Source organism: Myotis yumanensis, unplaced genomic scaffold (genome assembly GCF_028538775.1).
Source record: "Myotis yumanensis isolate MYYU_CA2020_CCGP unplaced genomic scaffold, mMyoYum1.0.hap1 SCAF_3, whole genome shotgun sequence".
Lineage (NCBI taxonomy): Eukaryota > Metazoa > Chordata > Mammalia > Chiroptera > Vespertilionidae > Myotis > Myotis yumanensis.
The window spans coordinates 168,985,193-169,005,686 of NW_027223754.1; the positions used below are offsets into that span (position 1 = coordinate 168,985,193).

General features: G+C 40.5%; 1 protein-coding gene across 2 annotated transcripts in view; it reads left to right on the forward strand.

Annotated features, from left to right (window-relative positions):
- Positions 1–2,116: 2,116 nt before the first annotated feature.
- Positions 2,117–20,494, forward strand: part of NELL2 (neural EGFL like 2) — a 338,372-nt gene continuing 319,994 nt past the window's right edge. Inside the window, exons 1-3 of one of the 2 annotated variants that reach the window (XM_070410390.1) lie at positions 2,117–2,195; positions 2,910–2,995; positions 3,432–3,560. In XM_070410390.1, coding sequence (XP_070266491.1) covers positions 2,941–2,995; positions 3,432–3,560 — 184 coding nt within the window. In that variant the 5' untranslated portion in view covers positions 2,117–2,195; positions 2,910–2,940. Of the gene's footprint in view, positions 2,196–2,456; positions 2,519–2,909; positions 2,996–3,431; positions 3,561–20,494 lie in introns of those variants that run through there. The other variant, XM_070410389.1, reaches the window with a different exon arrangement.

The window sequence follows — 20,494 nt, forward strand, 5'->3', positions numbered from 1 at the left end:
CACAGAAGTCCTGGAGTAGGTAGGTAAGAGACTCGGAATCCTATTTTCTTTTCATTAGCCGGAAAACGGAGATTTAGAAAGTTTAGAAACTTGACCCGACTGAAAAGAAGTAAGAAATGGTGGACCTTGAAAATGACTTCAGGTTTTCTCATATGCAGAATATAGTCAAACACTGTTGCAGTTAAATATTTTACCCTTTGTTCTCCCTGCATGATCTACAATAATAATCTGCTTTGTGTTGATATTTACTGCTGTGTTGCTGACAATTACCTGAAAGAGAAGTTGGGCTGCTTCACTGGGCTGGAAAAGTTTTACATCAGAAAGCAGGTCTAATCAAGCAAGTTTATTCTATATCTATAAAAGGCTAAGTTGACTTGCACATGCACGATACATATAAAGCTCTCGCTTGCACCAATCACATGCGTATGTTTCAATCTGTCATTGTCAATCGTGAATTTGGTTGACACTTCTATTATAGAGAAAGGGCGAATTGCGATATTAAAATATTTCTTCTAATTCATTTCCTTTCAATGTGCACGAATCTGTGCACTGGGCCACTAGTATCATATTATTACAGTAGCAGGTTAAGCTGAATAATTTTGGGTACAAAATACCACTCTTCTAGAGGGAGCAAAAGTGTGTGTGTGTGTGTGGGGGGGGGGATACTAATGACAAGCTTACAAACCACCAGATTTCAGCATGTCATATGTGAGAGTCAGAGAGATTGAGGGTACCCCAGATTCTATGATTTGGTAGAGTAAAAGTAGGTTAGAAGAACTTTTACATGTAAATATGGATGTATCAGTATATGTACTTTTCTATCTCATTTTATCTTCCAATAGCATTTTAGGTAATGGGATTATTTAAAATGTATTTTATGGAACGTCTGTAGATTCTTATTGCAATTCAATATTTTAGATGTAATCCTAAAGATCTTTAATTCCCTGATGAATATTGTTCTTTGAATTAATTCAATTCAATTATATTATTTTTATTTTGTATAGCTTTGCAAATGTAGGAAGATTCATGCAACAATACTTTAATATGTAAGTATTGAAATATTTCTCAAAGTTCACAAAATTAGAAATAGAATTAAATGGAACAGTTGATATGGAGAGATAATTAAAAATTAACTTGGAAAAGCTTCTAGATCCTGTTTTTTTCCCCTTAAAAATTCCAAGGGCAAAGTCAAAAATGTCCCACTCATCTCATTATAGTATACTATAGTACACTTTGCTCCGAAGGAGCCTCAGACCCTAACCAGGAGGTATTCTGGTAACCAACTCTGTAGGATCCTGTTGGAGAACTCAGAATCTACCTGTATGGATGGAAAGTTAAGAAACTCAGTTGAACTTGTATAGATTAACATTTTAATCGCTTTGAAACATAATATTTTTAATATGGGATTTGAAGATCATTATTCAAATTCACCTCAAAATTTTAGGGCTATGTTGAAAGTATTATATGCCATCGGCCTTGAATATACTTTTGCCTGCTGAGAATTAGATCTTAAATGATCTCACTGTTATGGTTCTGGCATGTATGGTGAAAGGATGGGTAGAGAGCATTCATGAATATGATCAACCGTGGGGAGGGGGGGCTTTTCTCTCTTTCCCACGTTCAGGTTTCTCTCTCTAGTCCATCCATATTTTTCTGTCTATGTCTGTCTATCTATCTATCTATCTATCTATCTATCTATCTATCTATCATATATTATCTATTTCTTTTCTGGTGGGCAGACACACTGGCCCTGCTGCCCTTGCCTCCTGCCAGGTGCTTGTCCTGGAGAACTAGAGCCCTGGTCTCCCTACTGTTTGGCAAGGGGGCGCGCGAGGTCCCGGAGCTGTCCAGCAGTTCCTGGCTAAGTTCTTCCTGGTTCTCTCCGCACCTGGGAAGCTCTCCAGCGCCCCGCCCCTGGCACGGATCCTCCCCTCCAGGGCTCCCAGGGCTTCCTAGGCTTGCCACCCGTCTCCGCCAGTCTCCCTCTAGCGTGCGTTGGCAGCCCTCCTCTGCACGCCCCTCAGAGGGAGTCCTCTCTGCAGCGCCCGGGCTGCTCGGGAGCCCCGCGCAAGATCCTTCGTGGGCTTTTCTTTCCTTTGCCAAAAGGGCGGGCGAGCGTGTCTCCTTCTAGTCTTGCCCGCTCTGCTGTTGGTCCTTTCTCTCTGTCTTTCAAGACACGCGCCCGAAATCAAGGGGTAAGAAGAAAGACCACCCATCAACTTAGCACCTTGCATGTACATCTTTCCATCCGGAGAGGAGGCTGGCTTTGCCCAGGTCAGCCAGGGAGTAAGGGAGGAGGAGGGTGGTAGCTGCAGCCACTCTGGGACTGGCTAGATGGGTCTTGGAAACCTAGGAGCCGGTGCGGGAGAGGGACGCACAGCGCCGGGCCTCGCCCTCGGCGGTCCCTCCCTCCTCCTCCTCTCCCCGCCTCCGAGGTCCCGCCCCGCCCTCCCCAGAGGAGCTGTCTCTCCACCGAGCGTCTTCTGTGCTCTCTCCATTGTCTCTGTCTTTACAACAGGTTTGGGCGCTGGGAAGACGGGCGGGTGCTGGGCTGCCCCATCCTAGGCTTTTTGGGGGGCCGCCTCCCTCCTTCCGGGTGTGCGTGCCTTCTGCTGCCTTTATTCCGGCTCAGGAGCTAATTTCCCCGCAAAGCAGCCTCCGGGCAAGTCTCCCCTCCTCTGGGCCCCTTCCCAGCCCGCCCGCTTCCTGGGCGCTGCGTGTGGGAACGGTGTGAGCTTGGAGGGTCCAAGTTCTTCACGTGCCAGGGGGTCCTCCCTTTTCTGTTTTAGGCAACCAAACCGTACTAATCCTACTAATCTGTAAATCCGAGGCAGCGGCAGGAGAGACAAACGCTATTTTCCCGCTTGATTCCAAGGACCGCTTCAATTTTTATTTTTATTTTTATTAAGAGGGGGACGATGGACTGAGCAGATCCACGCCATGGAGTCTCGGGTCTTACTGAGAACCTTCTGTTTGATCCTGGGTCTCGGAGCAGGTGAGTGGCCCCAGCGCTGGGCGGGGGGGAAGGGTTGGCCCCAGTTGACTGGGGACAGACGCCTCGCTTTTCCTCCGCCCCAAGTAGGTCTGGAGTGGGAAGCCTGGCAGAGGGGGCGGCTTTAGATTTGGGTTTTCTCTGTGCTTGTCTTGGAGACGGAAGGGCAGGTCACACCCCTAGTCCAGGGTCTGAGGGCCCCAGGGGAACTTTGCACCCAGAGGGGTTTGAAGTAGGTCAGGGAAATGGGACGGGGTGCTCCGCTATTTAAAGCGTGGCTGCTGGTCTCAGGTAAGGCTCTCCGCGCGGCCAGGAGGGAGCCGCCTCTCCCCAGTTCCCAATGTTTTCCAGACGCGGTTCTTTGCTGCCCTGGAGGAAGAGGCATGCATTTTGATGGAGCTTTCTCTTTCTTTCCTCCTCCCACTCCCACTGCCACCAGTGTGGGGGCTTGGTGTGGACCCTTCCCTGCAGATTGACGTCTTAACAGAGTTAGAACTTGGGGAGTCCACGACCGGAGTGCGCCAGGTCCCCGGGCTGCATAATGGGACGAAAGCCTTTCTCTTTCAAGGTATGAAGAGCTTGCTGAATCCTTGTGCAGGTTTAGTTCAGATAAGCCCGGGAGTGGCCTGACCACTCCTCTGTGCCGCTTCATGGGCGATAGGATCTGAGCTGAGATGTGGAGGGGTCAGTGTGAAATACACACACCTTCCATCTCTTTTTAAATGGCCTGGTTTTTCTCGCCTCCCGCCAGCCCCCCGCCCCTTACTTTGTACTCTTGCCAGTTCTAATGGATAGTGCCTTAATTACTGTACAGAAACTCCAATGGCAGATGGTAGATTTTAGAGTCTGGGGAACAATGAATTATAACACAAATGCCTCATTTGGGTAAAATTGATTTAGGTAGGAAGGAGGATAGCTTAATCGTAGTTAAGACACTGCTCTCTGAAAGTTTCAAGTACAATGGTGCCTGGTTGGGAGGAATTTCTTCATGTGGGTAGCTTTCTGGAAACATGAATACCTCCCAGTAGCTTTATCTATTGTGCATCACAAACAATATATCTGGGACAAGATTCCTCATTGGAAGATCATGATTTTTCCTTCTTCATCAATGACAAGAGACAGGGAATACTATTTCTTAACAATTACTTGGAAAATATTTCAAATGTGCGCTAATTCAAAAGTATACCGGCATCACCATGACTGGTATACTTAGGATTTTAAAACTTTTTTTTGAAGTTACGAGGCATTGGCACAAGTGCCTACATTTAAACTATATTTAAATGTGTTGTATAGTCAGAAGCAAATTCCAATGCATCAAGCCCCTGACTTTGATTTACTGAAGCTTTTGAACATTGCTGGATTTGTGGAAAGATGCTGTAATAAGAGTTTCTAAAAGGTGGCTAACCACATTCAGAAAGATTAGTTTCAGATGGTGAAGGAGAGATGAAGGCAAAGGAGAAATGGAGTTTGGTGTAACATATCTGGTAGGCTGACTAAAGTGTCTTCTCCCTTCCTCACCCCACCTAGATTTTTCTTTTGTGATTTTGGTGCCATGACTTCAAAAGAAGTGTAACTCATAATTACTAAAAAGTTAGATATGCAAAATAAAACCACTTCAGCAAATGTGCCACCAAGAAATAGACATAAAAAAAAACCCCATGTTTCTGTGGTGGTGCTATTGCCTGATACAGCCAGTAAGTGTCACCATGGACAGTAACACCAAAGCTTATAGTTGAAGGAGGAGGAAATTGACATGTGTTGCATTTATTTAAAACAAGTTTACTTGTATAAGAAATAAAAATGTAATTTTTTTCATTAGGGTGAGCGTACTAAATGTTTCTGTGACAAATATAAGAAAATTATATTTTACTTATTTATTTTTATTACTTAAAGGTCTTTTTTTGGATTGGGGGTGTATTATATCATTTAAAAATAATGACTAAATCTAATAAAGGAAATAAAACCAGACTGTTAGAAAAATTCAGAGTAAAATAGAAGTGTCATTAGGGTTAAGCTTCTTTTCCTTTTCCTTTCTTTCTTTTTTTTATGACTGCTTTTAAATTCTTGTGAACACAATAGAAAGTTATTTCAGGACTGCTTATTTGTGTAACTGGGGAGCTTTACAGAAGCTAAAGCTCCTATTAAAAAGAAGTGTTTAAGTGCCTTAAATTTTTCAAAGGTCCTTTAAAATTTATCAGCGGTTCTCAACCTGTGGGTCGCGACCCCTTTGGCGGTTGAACGACCCTTTCACAGGGGTCGCCTAAGACCATCCTGCATATCAGATATTTACATTATGATTCATAACAGTAGCAACATTGCAGTTATGAAGTAGCAACGAAAATAATTTTATGGTTGGGTCACAACATGAGGAACTGTATTTAAAGGGCCAGAAGGTTGAGAACCACTGCTTTAAATTATATTAGTGTTCTTCATACTTTCTTCTGAAGAGCTGTCGCAAATACAAACCTCCAGGACTGGGCATTTTATGTCCTCATGCTAGACAATTAGACAATTTCTAAGAAATAGTTTCAAGAGATCAATGTCTTTTCATGATTCATTCATTTATTTATTTTTAATTAATCATGATTCATTTTTTAAAGGAATGTTTACTATTCATTTTTATTTAGATTGCCAGCTCTTCAAGTTTGGCATTATATTGCAAATACATAAATCTCATGAAATATATGTTCTTTTAATTGTTCATAGTAACTATATACAGTGCACATTGATGAATTGGCTATTTTTGTTTTCTTATTGGTACCAAGTCCAATATTTAGAGCAGCAATTTTAACCTTTTTCATTTCATGGCACACATAAACTAATTACTAAAATTCTGCACCACACCGAAAATATATTCTTTGCTGACCTAATAAAAAGAGTAGGTACAATTTTGATTCATTCACACCAGATGGTTATTGTTGTGTTGGCTGTTGTCTTTAATTTTTTTTAAATTTGACAGTCTAAGGGAAAAGAGGTGAGTGCCCCAGACTAAAAAGTTAGGTATGGTTTAAAAATGTTTGTGGCACACCAGCATGCTCTGTGGCACACCATTTGAAAATCTCTGATTTAGAGTAAATGCCTAACAAATACTGTGTATGAGATTTGAAGAGGTAAAATTTCATTTCCTGCCAAATGATGAACTTTATTTCATATAGCCAATCAATCAGCAAGTATTTGCTGCCTGCCGTGTTCTCAGTAGGCATGTATTCCTGATGTATTGATTGTATTCTACTGATTTCTTTTATTCTGAGATTTAGATTCTGAAATAGACAGCAGGTAGACCTTTGGCCTTACTCCATAGTTACTTTGGAAAGATTTTTTATTCCTGTTATTAGAATGTGGAAACTATTTTTAAGAAATCAGTTCTGACTCCCTCCTACTGCTTCACTGGGATTCTGTGGATTTTAGAGAGACAAAAGCTTTCAGACTCTGAAGATTTTACGGATTCAATTTATAGTCAATTGTGAGTGCTGCAGATCTTTTTGTATAGTGTGTAAAATGGCATAGCAAGAATAGTAACAAATTACAAAACCTGTGAGATGTCCTCAGATTTCAAATAAACCTATCAGATAAGTTACTTTGAGTTATCAGATATCTTTTAAATAGGTGAAACAGATTTTGAGCCATCAAATTTTTCCTGCAGTGGTGTAACTGTTTTCTTTTGTTCTTAGCTTTAAAATAATTTCAATGTATAGTTTCCCAGTGATTTTTTCCTCATTAAATATTGCTTCTCCTTCTGCCTACTTCATTATTCTCTTTAGCAATTTTTAAGATTCTTGCAATTCAGTACTTTTTGTTTGTTTTCTGTTAATTCTCACCTGAGGATATTTTTTCCATTTATTTTTAGAAAGAGTGGAATGAAGGGAGGGAGGGGGAGAGAGAGAGAGAGAAGGGAGAGAGAAGAGAGAGGGAAACATTGATGTGAGAGAGACACATCCATTGGTTGCCTTCCACATGCACCCCCACCAGGGCAGGGATTGAACTGTGACCCTTAGGGGCATGGGCCAATGCTCTAACCCAGTGATGGCGAACCTTTTGAGCTTAGCGTGTCAGCATTTTGAAAAACCCTAACTTGCCCTAACCAGTTTGGCTCAGTGGATAGAGTGTTGGCCTGTGGACTTAAAGGTCCCAGGTTCGATTCCGGTCAAGGGCATGTACCTTGGTTGCAGGCACATCCCCAGTGTGGGGTGTGCAGGAGGCAGCTGATTGATGTTTCTAACTCTCTATCCCTCTCCCTTCCTCTCTGTAAAAAAATCAATAAAATATATTTTGAAAAAAGAAAAGAAAAACCCTAACTTAACTCTGGTGCCGTGTCACATATAGAAATTTGTTGATATTTGCAACCATAGTAAAACAAAGATTTATATTTTTGATATTTATTTTATATATTTAAATGCCATTTAACAAAGAAAAATCAACTAAAAAAATGAGTTCGCATGTCACCTCTGACACGGGTGTCATAGGTTCACCATCACTGCTCTAACCACTTATCCACACTGGCTAGGACTGTAATTCAGTACTTTTTGAAACTATAAATAAGTTTTGTAAATTGTTGTGCAATATGAATCTACTTTTACTTGATAGTTATACTTTATTATATAGGCATTCAAAGGAAAATATGTTCACAAGTTAACTCTTATGCCAACATATGAAAACAAGAGTGAAATTGGGCATTTGGTGGTGGGCCATTGACAAAGGTAACTGCATTAAGGAAAGTGAGTGACAATATTTGTCTTCAGTATGATGGTTAGTGAGCCTATGTGGATTTAGGGATAATACTTACTGTCCCCAATATAATAAAGTAACACAGTAACTAAGAGACAGACTCAGAAACCAGACTGACCCAAGTGGAATCTCATTTCCTGTTTTACTATGGTGAAATGACTTAATGTCTCTGAGTTTTTATCCTCAATTATAAAATTGATGTTGTGATGTTGATTAAAGGAGACCTGTTCATTCATCCAAATAAATTTTGTTGTATAATTACTATTCTTCTAGGTGTTAAGCATATAACAAATGAAGAAGTGCGAACTTTGTTTTCATAGTGGCTTGAGATAGTCATTATACAAACAAGCACACAGATACTTTAATCATCATTAAGAAAAATGATATGAAGTACAACTAAGGGTGTAATGGGACTCTACATTTCCATGTAGGGAGTCACAGGATCCAGTCTTTGAAGAAGAGTAATTTAAGCAGATAGCTGAAGGATAAATAAAAGTAATCTGGAGAAGGGGATCTGTGGAGATTCAGAGAAGAAGAGTAACAAAGGCAATGAAATAGCATGAGCAGAAATTCTGGAATAAGCATTTGAGAAAAAGGAAGAAATCAAGAGTAGTGGAAACATATGGGTTGTGATATGAAATGAAGCAAATGAAGAAATCAGGGACCAGGTTACATGCTAGGTCATCCTTATATAGAGTAATAAAAAAATGTCATTATACAGAGATATATTAGGGTGGGCAGAATAATGGTCCCTCAAATATGTGCACATCCTCATCCTGGAAAATGGAGAATATGTCATGTTACATGTCAGTGTGGAATTAAGGTTGCTCAGAGGATTAAGGTTGCTAACCAGCTGACCTTAGGATAAGGAAACTATCCAGGAATATCTGGGTAGGTATCAAGTAACCACAAAGATCCTTTAAACCTGGAAGAGGAGATAGAAGAGGGGCGCAATGAAAGAATGACCACACCCGCCATTGCTGGCTTTGAAGATAAAAGTGGGCCATAGGCCACAGAATGTGGGCAGTATGAGAAGCTGGAAAAGGCAAGAAGATGGATTTCCCCTTAGAGTGTCCGGAAGGAACACAGCACTGCTGAACACCTTGATTTTAGCCCAGTGAGATTCACTTTAAACTTCCGATCTCCAGAACTGTGAGAGAAGTATGTATTGATTCAAGCCACTAAGTTTGTGGTGATTTGTTATAGGAATAATAGGAAGCCAGTACAGATTTTGATACATGGAAATGGGGGGGGGGGGCAGCTGTAAGAAATACCTAAAAATGTGGAAGTGGCTTGGAGTTTGGACATTTGGCATAGGCTAGAACATGATAGAAACAGTCCATATTTTATGAAATAGATTCTTAATAGAAAAATGTGGATATTGGTGAAGACTCAGAAGAAAATGAACAGTATGGTAGAGAAAAAACGAAGTCACCTTAGCAGTGGTTCTCAACCTTCCTAACGCCGTGACCCTTTAATACAGTTCCTCATGTTGTGGTGACCCCCAACCATAAAATTATTTTCGTTGCTACTTAATAACTAATTTTGCTACTGTTATGAATCATAATGTAAATACCTGATATGCTATATGTGTTTTCTGATGGTCGCGACCCACAGGTTGAGAACCACTGCCTTAGAGAATACCTAAATTATCATGAACAGACTATTGGTAGAAATATGAACATTAAAGGCACTGCCAGTGAAGGCTCAGATAGACATGAGGAACATGTTATTGGAAGGGAATCCTTGCTAGATAATGGCAGAAAACTCAGCTGAATTGTGTCTTGCAGTTATGTGGAAAGCAAACTTGTAAACAATGAATTTAGATATTTAGCTGAACTGATATATATATGCAGAGTTTTGAAGGTGTTTTTTTTTTTCTGCTCATAGTAAAATGTGTGAGGAAAGAGATAAATTGGGGGAAGAAATGTTAAGGAACCAGAATTGATATTTGAGAAATTCTCAGCCTATCCAGATTGAAAAGATGCTAAAGTTAGAAGACTCACTGTCAGGAGAGCCTGCCCTAGAGAGGAAGCTAATGGTGTAGGTGGAAATCCTTTTGCTAGTACCTCAGAAATAAGGTCAAAATATTTAGTCACATAGAGGGCTCTTTTAAGGAATTGAACCTGCGGCTCATGGATTACCTCAAATATCTCAGCAGAAGCCAGTAATAGAGATGGATTTATCCAGAAATTGTCTGCAGAGGAGCCTCTTTTCTTTTTTCTTTTCTTTTTAGTGAATTTAGTGGGTGGCACTGGTTAACAAAAGTATACAGGTTTCAAGTGCACAATTCTACAACACATCATTTGTACACTGTATTGTACGTTCACCAGCCCAAATCAAGCCTTTGTCCATCACCATTTATGCCCTCTGTGCCCTCATCCACCTCTCCCCACATCCCCCCTTCCCCTGGCAGTCACCACACTATCATCTGTGCCCAGGAGTTTTTTTCTCTCTTTTTTGCTCAATCCCTCCCCCTGGCCCCCGACAGTTGTCATCTGTTCTCTACCTATGAGTCATGTTAGTTCATTTTGTTGATTAGATTCCACATATTAGTGAGCTCATTTGGCACTTGTCTTTCTCCGGTTTATTTCATTTAGCACAATGCTCTCCAGATCCATGCTGTCGCAAAGGGTAAGACTTCCTTCTTTTTTATGGCTGAGTAGTATTCCATTTGGTAAATGTACCACAGCTTTTTTATCCACTCATTTACTGATGGACACTTGGGCTGCTTCCAAATCTTGGATATTGTAAATAACACTGCAATGAACATAGGGGTGCATATATTCTTTCTGATTGGTGTTTTGGCTTTCTTTGGATCAATTCCCAGAAGTGGAATTGCTGAGTTATAAGGCAGTTCCAGTTTTAATTTTTTGAAGTAACCCCATACTGCTTTCCACAGTCGCTGCACCCATCTGCATTCTCTCCAACAGTGCACGAGCGTGCCCTTTTCTCCACATCCTCATCAGCACTTATTTGTTGGTTTATTGATTGTAGTCGTTCTGACAGAGAGGCTCTTTTCTAGTGGGGGAAATCTCCATGGCACACGTGGGAGACCCACAAGGTTCTCGAGAATATTATATCAGCAAAACACTCCTGGCTCTTCCTGAAAGGGGAAATGAGGGGATATAATAAAAAAAGGTTGTTAGATTCCAACAATTCTACGAGCAAGAAACAGGCTGACTTACATACTCAGCTGCAAGCATGTGCCACCTGTACTAAAAAATAACACTGAATCAGAGGGCAGAACTGAGAATCCAGAAGGCAGAGCCAAGAGCCCAGAAGGTAGAGACAAGAATCACAGAAGATTATTCCTGGACTTTGAAACCAAATGCAGTTTTCCTGGCTGGTTTTCAAAATTGCATGGGTCCAGTGTCTAATTTTTCTAACTTCTATTTTTTCCCTTTTTTGAACGGCAATGTCTATAACTTACCCTATATCTATCCAACCATTCTATTTTGGGGGAAGATAACTTGTTTCTTTTCTTTTTAAAAAATATATTTTATTGATTTTTTACAGAGAGGAAGGGAGAGGGATAGAGAGTTGGAAACATCAATGAGAGAGAAACATCGATCAGCTGCCTCCCACCCCCCCCCCCCCACCGGGGATATGTCCGCAACCAAGGTACATGCCTTTGACCAGAATTGAACCTGGGACCCTTCAGTCCGCAGGCTGACACTCTATCCACTGAGCCAAACCGGCTAGGGCAGATAACTTGTTTCTCGAGTTTCACAGAGAGGAATTGTGCCTCAGAAGGGATTATACCCAAAGCCTTATTTATACCCAATTTAGATGATGAAATTTGGGCCTTTTGAATTGATAAGAACTCAGAGACCAGATTTAAATTTTGAGTTGATATCTAATGGGTTGAGACTTCTGGGGACTTGGATAGATAGAGTGAATGTATTTTGCATGTGGGGTGGAAGTGAATCTTTGGGGGTAAAGGACAGACTGGTAGGCTGAATAATGGTCCTCCAACTGTCCACGTACTGAATCCTCAGAACCTATAAATATGTTGTGTGGCAAGGGAGGGATGAAGGTTGTAGAAAAAATTGAGTTTGTTATCAGCTGACTTTAAAATATGGAGATTGTCCTGGATTATCTGGATGGGGCCCATGTAATTACAGGGACCTTTAAATATGGAGGAGGGAGGCAGAAGAGTCAGTGTCAGTGTGATACAATGTGGTACAATGAGAAAGACTAGATTGGTCATTCTGACTTTGAAATTGGAAGGTGGTCATGAGCCAAGGAATGTAGGCAGCCTCTAGAAGCTATAAAAAGCAAGAAAATAGATTTTGCCCTAGTACCTCCAGAAGGGACGTAGCCTTACAGTCATCTAGATTTTAGCCTAATGAGATTAATTTTAAACTTCTGACCTCCAGTACTGCAAGATAATAAATTTATGTTGATTTAGCCATTAAGTTTGTGGTGATTTTTTATAGCAGCAATAGGTAACTAGTGTATATGTTAAACATTGACATTCATTTGTTTGTAACTGAATTAAACTTTTTTTTTTCAGTCCTCCACAACTATTCATGAGAGTGTATTTATAGAGTGGTTAGAAATTTGAACTACTGAATTAAAGTTTTCCTAGTCATTTGGGGCTTATAATGGTTTCTTCCACGTAAAGTCAGAATCTTCATACTAAATTCTGAGTCTTTAAGGGATTCCCGTTATCATTTAACTATGAGCTCATGCTGAGAACAAATAGAGTATAATCAACTGCTGGGTCTTTTTATTGAATTCTTATTTCAAAAATATAACCTCCCCCCCTCCCAAAGGTTAATCCAGAGGTGAGGTGGAAGGGGAAAAATTAGAAAGCATGAATATTTTGGAAGTAGAATGGATAGCACTCAACTTGGTGTTTGGCACCCAGTGAGTGTGGTAGTCATAATTACGGACAGAGGCAAGCATAACTAGAAGTCTCCTGTCAAAAGCGCCAGGGCCCTGGTTGGGTAGCTCAGTTGATTGGAGTGTTGTCCCAATTCTCCAAGGTTAAGGGTTCAATCTCTGGTTGGAGCACTTACAAGCAACCAATGAATGCATAAATAATTGGAACAACAAATTGATGTTTCTCTCTCTCTCTCTGTCTCTCTCTCAAATTAATATAGTTTTTAAAAAACGTGCCAGGGATCTCTGCAGTATGCCAACTAGGCTTGATTTGGGAGGATCTGGAGCAATATTGACGGGCTCTGGCAAATAGACAACTTTGTAAGTCATGGCTGAGGTGCACCCTGGATAGCAGCTGAAATGAAGGACCCCTGCCTTTCTTTGGCTTTATCTCTCCCTCTGCCCCCACCTCAGCTCATTCTCCTCATGCTGGTCCCAGAACTCATTCTTGCAGACATCTATTCTCTTTCCCATTCTCGTTATTATTTGTTCATAATTTAATACCTGCTAACTGATAACTTAGGTATTAGACATTAAGGCATTACGGTGTGATATTTCCTGTTGATTTTACTTCAATTTATGAAGTATTTGTTACACTGCTTCTGTGTGTAAGGATGGGACCCAAAGTGTAATGGAAGAAGGAAGATATCTACATAAATTATTACAGGGGTAAAAAAGTACCCCAAATTTGGGATTTTATCTTAAAGAGTGAAACTAGGAAATATGAAAATTAAATGTTCTAGTCTATAGATGACAAAATGTAGGTAATCCTCTAACTATGAGCTAATTATAAGAAGAAATACAGTACAATCAAGTGCTGGGTGTTCTTGTTTGTTTTTTGCAAAAATACCTGAGAACTCTGTCTTAACCCTTCCATGTGAAATCATTGTTTTGAGATATGCATAATTCTTATACAATTTTTAATTTTTCATGTTTAAAATTTACATACCTGCATTAGATCATCATAAGTTGGTGTCTTTGTGTTTCATTTGAGCACTTCTCTTATAATGATTTTATTGGCTTCATGAAAATATTCGTCTTTTGCTGGGATTCAGTTTAAAATTTACATGGAAGAGATAGATGCCAGTCTATGTAGAAACTCATTTTATAAGCAAACAGTTTGTTAGTGGATATATTTTTAATGGTAGCTTTTGCTTCACTGTATAAACTCATATTCATTGAAACTCGAATATTGACCATTGTAATTAAAAAGAATTAGGGAGAGATGCTGGGAAAAACGATGAAGCACGACTCTTTCCTTTCTCATTTGGCCAGCTTCCAGGATCTGGGCACTTGGCCAGATATACTTTGAGTTGTTCTTGATGGCACCTCTGCTAACAGTCTTCATTCTGGGGAAGGTATGGGGAACCCTGGCGACCTTGAGTCTCTTCCTACAGAGGGAAGAGTTAGAATGAGGACAGTAAACCATTGCTCGAAAGGTCACTCTCTACAGATGTAGACAAAGGGAAATAAGTGATGGAGGTAATTCTAAGTTTATATTGATGTGCAGTAATAAGAGTGTGGACTTCAGAATGAGACATCTTGGGTTCAGATCTTGTCTCCTTTGTTCACTAGTTGTGTGAACTTGATGTTGTTACTGATCCCCGCTTCAACTGAGAAAACAACAGTACTGCTTCTTAGGGTTGATGTGTAGATTACATGAATAAAACTGTGCCTAACATTTACTAAACATTTACTATAGTTTAAATATTGTTTTTATTTTGGAATTAGCACCAGGTCATGCCCACTTGCATTTTTTTTAGGGGTTCCCAGGCAGTAATGGTGGATTTTTTTTTTGAGAAGCAAAGGGAAGGTAACTTTCATGTGACAAGGGGAAGACAGGTGAGGGTAAACTGGAACAGGGGAGAAACTGGCCCTGAAGCATCTTCTGTTCTATTTTTGCTGTTTTGGTTTTGGGGAGAAGAGGATATTCAGATTTGGGTAGGGAAGGATGAGAATGAGTGGCCAATTCGGAGAGGAAGGAGTATAATCTGCCCTTCTATCACAGTTACGGAAGTGGGGAGGAGCAGAGAGAAAAGCAACAACAGGAAATTCGGTGTGTAGCTCCTCTGTAGTCGCCCAACACATTACTTTTCAAGCATATTAAAATTTACCTTAGATTTTGAGTATATATTACGGGGAGAAATGTTAGAAATTTTGAGAAACAAACAACACAGTTGATGTACCTGTCAGAGTGATCTTGGAATTCTTGGCAAGGTACTGGTGTGGTCTGTTGGTGAGAGCTGGTGGTGGAGGGTAGGATTTCTGGGAACCTTGCATGGCGGTTAAGGGCAGGTGCAATGTTGACAGAACCGTTGGGGTGGTCCTGTGAGCCCTTTCTGAATTGGATTCACTTTCCCTACATTTCCTGCCACTTCTTTGGCTCCTTTTCTTGAGTGTCTTGCTGACATTATTATTTATTTCTGCAGTCCAATATTCCTCTGTTAATTTTTATGCAAGTGGCACTTGGGCCTCTGGTTTTTAAGTGATTTGCTGTCTTGCCCTCCTTCTGAGACTGTCAGTTATCTAGGGAAAGGATCATGCTCTGTATTTCTCCTGACAACTACCAGCTCCCTGCCAGGTACCTTCTCTGGGTTCTTCCTGGTTCTTTTTCCTGATGAGCTTTTACATGTTATTCAGGACTCAGCTAAGATAACACTTTGACTACAAATCTTTCCTTTGGTGGAATTATTGTTACTTTCTCTTTGCTCTCTTAGCATCCTCTATTAAAACAACCACCTCACTGTATCATTGGTAATCCTATATAATAAAAGGCTAATATGCAAATTGATCGAACTGCAGAACGACTGGTCATTATGATGCACACTGACCACCAGGGGGCAGACACTAAATGCAGGAGCTGTCCCCTGGTGGTCAGGGAGCTCCCACAGAGGGAGCACTGCTCAGCCAGAAGCCGGGCTCACAGCTGGCAAGCGCAGCTGCAGTGGCAGGAGAGTTGGTGGCAGCACTAAGGATGTCTGACTGCCAGTGGGACATCCCCCAAGGGCTCTCAGACTGCGAGAGGGCGCATGCCAGGTTGAGGGACTTCCCCACCCCTGAGTGCATGAATTACATTAACCGGGCCTCTAGTTTTTATATAAAAACTCTGACGGCTTTTGTTTTTCTTGCTACTACTTCTCTGGTCCAAGCCATCACCATCCTTCATCTGGATTACTGCCCTAGCCTCCTGTGTGGTCTTCCTGCTTATATTCTTGCTTCCACATAGTGGAATATATATTTTTAAAAATATTTTTTTATTGATTTCAGAGAGGAAGGGAGAGGGAGAGAGAGATGGAAACATCAATGATGGAAGAGAATCATTGGTTCGCTGCCTCCTGCATGTCCCCTACTGGAAATTGAGCCCACAACCTAGGCATATGCCCTGACCAGGAATCTAACCATGACGTCCTGGTTCATAGGTCAAAGCTCAACCACTGAGCCATGCTGGCCGGACCATGGAGTCTGAGTCATTTTCTAACATAGTTGCCAGAACCCTTTTAAAATCAGCCCTGACCGGTTTGGCTCAGTGGATAGAGCGTCGGCCTGCGGAATGAAAGGTCCCAGGTTTGATTCCGGTCAAGGACATGTACCTTGGTTGAGGGCACATCCCCGGTAGGAGGTGTGCAAGAGATAGCTGATCGATGTTTCTCTCTCATCCATGTTTCTAACTCTCTATCCCTCTCTCTTCCTCTCTGTAAAAAAATCAATAGAATATATTAAAATTATATATATATATACATATATGTATATATATGTATATATATATATATATATATATATGTATGTATATAGTAATACATATCGAGTTACTGCCTTGTCCCAAACATTCAGAGATTGCCTATTTCACTCAAAATAAAACTTTTTTTTTGTTAAATATATTTTATTGATTTTTTACAGAGAGGAAGGGAGAGGGATAGAGAGTTAGAAACATCGATGAGAGAGAAACATCGATCAGCTGCCTCCTGCACACCCCCCACCGGGGATGTGCCCGCAACCAAGGTACATGCCCTTGACTGGAATCGAACCCGGGACCTTTCAGTCCGCAGGCCGACGCTCTATCCACTGAGTCGAATCAGTTACAGCAAAATAAAACTTCTTTTTATGCCTGTGTGAATGCTCGCACTGTCAACACAGTATTTTTTCTGGTCTAATCTGTCCTCGCTCTCTTGCTCACTTTGCTTTAACTCCACTGGTGTCTTTGCTGTTCCTCAAACAGACAAGGCCCTTTCCTGCCTCAGGGCTTTTGCACTGTTTGCTCTTCCTGGAATGCTCCTCCTCCAGATATCTGCATTTTCCTCCTTCCTTCCTTTAAATGTTTACTCGTATATCAATTTTTTCTTGAAGGCTACTCTGACCACTGAGTAAATTTCAACTGTATTTCACCTCACAAGTATTTTTGATACCCCCTTTTCTTATCTGTTAGTTTCTATGATATTGATCATCTAACATGCTTATTGCTAAATTCATATTTAGCATATAAATTCACTTATTTATTATTTGAATTGTTTATTATCTGTCTCCCCTGCCAGAAAGTAAGCTCCCTAAGGGCAAGGGTTTTTCAAATGTTTTCTTCACTGATATGTAACACAAGTGTCTAGCAGTAGTAGAACTTCATAAATATTTGTCACATGAATATACTTGTCTTGCTGACTAGATCGGGACTCTGAGGCCTGGGACTCTGCCTTGATCATTCCTGTGACTCCTGGCCTATCATGGTGGCACACATGGAATGCTTTAGTAAGCCATCAGTGAGTGGATATTTGTGGCACTGCATTGAGTCCATTTGTTTGTGGCAAATCTGACTTTGGTTTGGTGAAATTATTGTTTTATATTCACACATTGTATGCGGGAAACGTATTTATACGTTTTACGTTGACTGTAAGTAGTAGAGCCACCTGTTACTACCCACATACAATGTGTTCATATAACTTTAACAAAGGCAGAAGAGCTCTTCTTTTACATCAAAACACTTCCTTTTTTTCTCTAGTCATGAGAAGAAGTAGGAGGATTGAGAGGCACGGAGGAAAGGTAGTTCTGTTTAACTCAGTGCTCTGAGTTATTCTAAGAGGGCTCTTCTCCTCCCGAGATGAAGAGGGCCCCTAAGGAAACAGCAGCATGTAGAACCTGGACATCTGGAATGCTTGTCGACAGTGAGAGTTTAAAGTTTTGTGAGTTCGATACTCATATTCATATGAAAGTACTGAGAAACATTCCAAGGGCAAATAAAGATTAATGTGGATTATTTATGCTATGGCACTTCTCCACAACGCAAATAAATGAAATGAACAGGAGTGGATCCAGAGGACAGAGACCAGAGAAGTGGAAAGTTTTCAAAACCATGTCAGTTGAGGGAAGGTTGTTAGAACTTGGAATTTTTAGCCTGGAGAATAAAAGACATCAGAGATGTGACCATTATTATTTTTTAATATTGGGAGGACAATCATGTGCAGGGGAACTTAGATTTATGTTGTGTTGTTCTAGAGTAGTGATTCCCAAATGTCAGCCTGGCCATCAGTGGTTTATGGTTTATTAAAAAAAATTCTTTTTTCGGTCAGTGATTTATTAACTACCTTTTTAAAAACTGCCTTCTTAAAAACATTTCCTGGCCCTTCTAAACTAACTAAAGCAGAATTTCTTGAGGTGAGTCCTAGGAATCTATATTTTGAAATTTTTTCTTGAAATTCTAATGTCCAGCTGTTTGTAAACCATTGTCTAGAACTCAGCTGTCCAATAGCTACTAGCAATGTGTGGCTACCGAATACTTGAAATGTGCCTAGTATAAATGGAGATGCAATGAAAGAATAAAAAATACATATGGAGCTCCAAAGACAGTATAAAAATGTTTATGTTGATTATATGTTGAAATAATATTTTGGATATACTTAGTCTGATAGATATCTTATTAAAATTAAAATCACCTGCTTCTTTTACTTTTTTAACGTGGCTGGTAGAAACTTAAAATTACTTATGTGACTCACCTTTGTGGCTCTCCTACTTTTACTGGACAGCAAAACTAGGATCTATACAGAAAGTTAGGAAGAGGCAAAATCAATGTAAGAAAAACATTTTCAACAAATAAAGTTTTTCAAAATTAAGTGGCTTACTTTATTTTTTTTGGAAACACTGCTTTATTTATTTTTTTGTTAATGCTCACTCAAGGATATTTTTCCATTGATTTTTAGAAAGAATGGAAGGGAGGGGGAAGGAGACAGAGAAACATTGATGTGAGAGTTGCCAATTGAAGTATGTGCCCTTGACTGGAATGGAACCTGGAACCCTTCAGTCTGCAGGCCGATGCTCTACCCATTGAGCCAAACTGGCTAGGGCTTAAGTGGTTTGCTTTAAGGAATATTCATACTGAGTTTGCCCATCCATCCATCCATCCATCCATCCATCCATCCATTCATCCATCCAATAGACATGTTTCTAATAATATTCAAATAGAGATAAAATGATCTTATTTTAGGGAAAATGTTTCAGTCGGTTGAGGATGGGAATGAGACTGAATGATTTCTAAGTTCAGTCTAGTTCCAACTGAAAGTAAATTATTGTCTTCTCATTTAATTAAATTTTTCTTTTTATCATAACCTTTGTTGTCAGAGCATCTTCTTTTTCATCTATCTTAATATTCTTTTCAAAACAGTTTTTTTCAAAGCATCTTGGAATGCCCTAGTACTGCTGTGCTATGCATTGTGTATCACTTTAAAAAATACTCATTCTTAATGGTAGTGATCCACTTTATTTCTTCCATACACTGCTGTTTTAGTGTTTAATCTATTTTGCTTGTCTGTTTAAGTGGCAAATCCCGTAGGCAAGCACTATGTCTGACTGTGTTCTTGCAGTCTAACACACTGCACTGATGGACCATTAAGTGTCCCGGATAGAGTGCCAAACAGATAAGTATTTCAGAGTGGAACATATTTTTAGAATTTATTCAAATTTCCAGGAGTAATTGGTAGCTGAACATCCTTACTACGAGATGTGTGTGTTGACATGTACTTGTAACTGAGCAGAGTTTTTCCTGGAGACTGACAGATTGTTAAAAGGAAAATAAAAAGGCTTATAAACATGGATGCTTTTTTCTACCAGTGAGATGCAGGGCTCTTAGGAACTGAATGTTGAACCTGGATGTTTCCCGAGAGCATCTCACCTTTTTTGGAGGAGGACATGTTGTTTACTGATACACTTTGGTGTATTCTTACTATATTTCAACAAATTGATCATTACATTTGATCCTTAAACAATGTTGGAAGTGCCCCCCCCCCATAGTAAAAAAAATCTGCATATAACTTTTGACTCCCTCATCACTCTCTGTGGACCTTCATCTCTTGGTATTTGCAGGGGATTGGTTCCAAGACACCTGGGGCTACCAAAGTCTTTGAATGCTCAAGTCCCTAATATAAAAATGGTGTAGAACAATGCGTACAGTCAATCAGGCCTCCACATCTGAAAAGTCCCAAACTTGAATATGAAAACGTCATGGCTGTATATTTATTGAAAAAAAAAATCAGTGTGTAAGTGGACCTCCATAGTTCAAACCTATGTTGTTTAAGGGTGAATTGTATGCTATCAACATAGATTAATTTAAAGTATATGAGTACTCCAGAGAGGAAGCTTATATTATGACTAGAGGCCTGGTGCAAGAAATCATGCACTGGGTGGGGGGGGTCCCTCAGCCCGGCCTGCACCCTCTTGCAGTCCTGGAGCCTTTGGGGAATGTCCCCAGGGAGCGGGCCTAAGCCGTCAGTCGGACATCCTTAGCACTGCCATGGAGGCAGGAGAAGCTCCTGCCACCCCTGCTACGCTCGCCAGCCATGAGCCTGGCTCAAGGCTTCTGGCTGAGCAGTGCTCCCACTGTGGGAGCACACTGACCACCGGGGGGGCAGC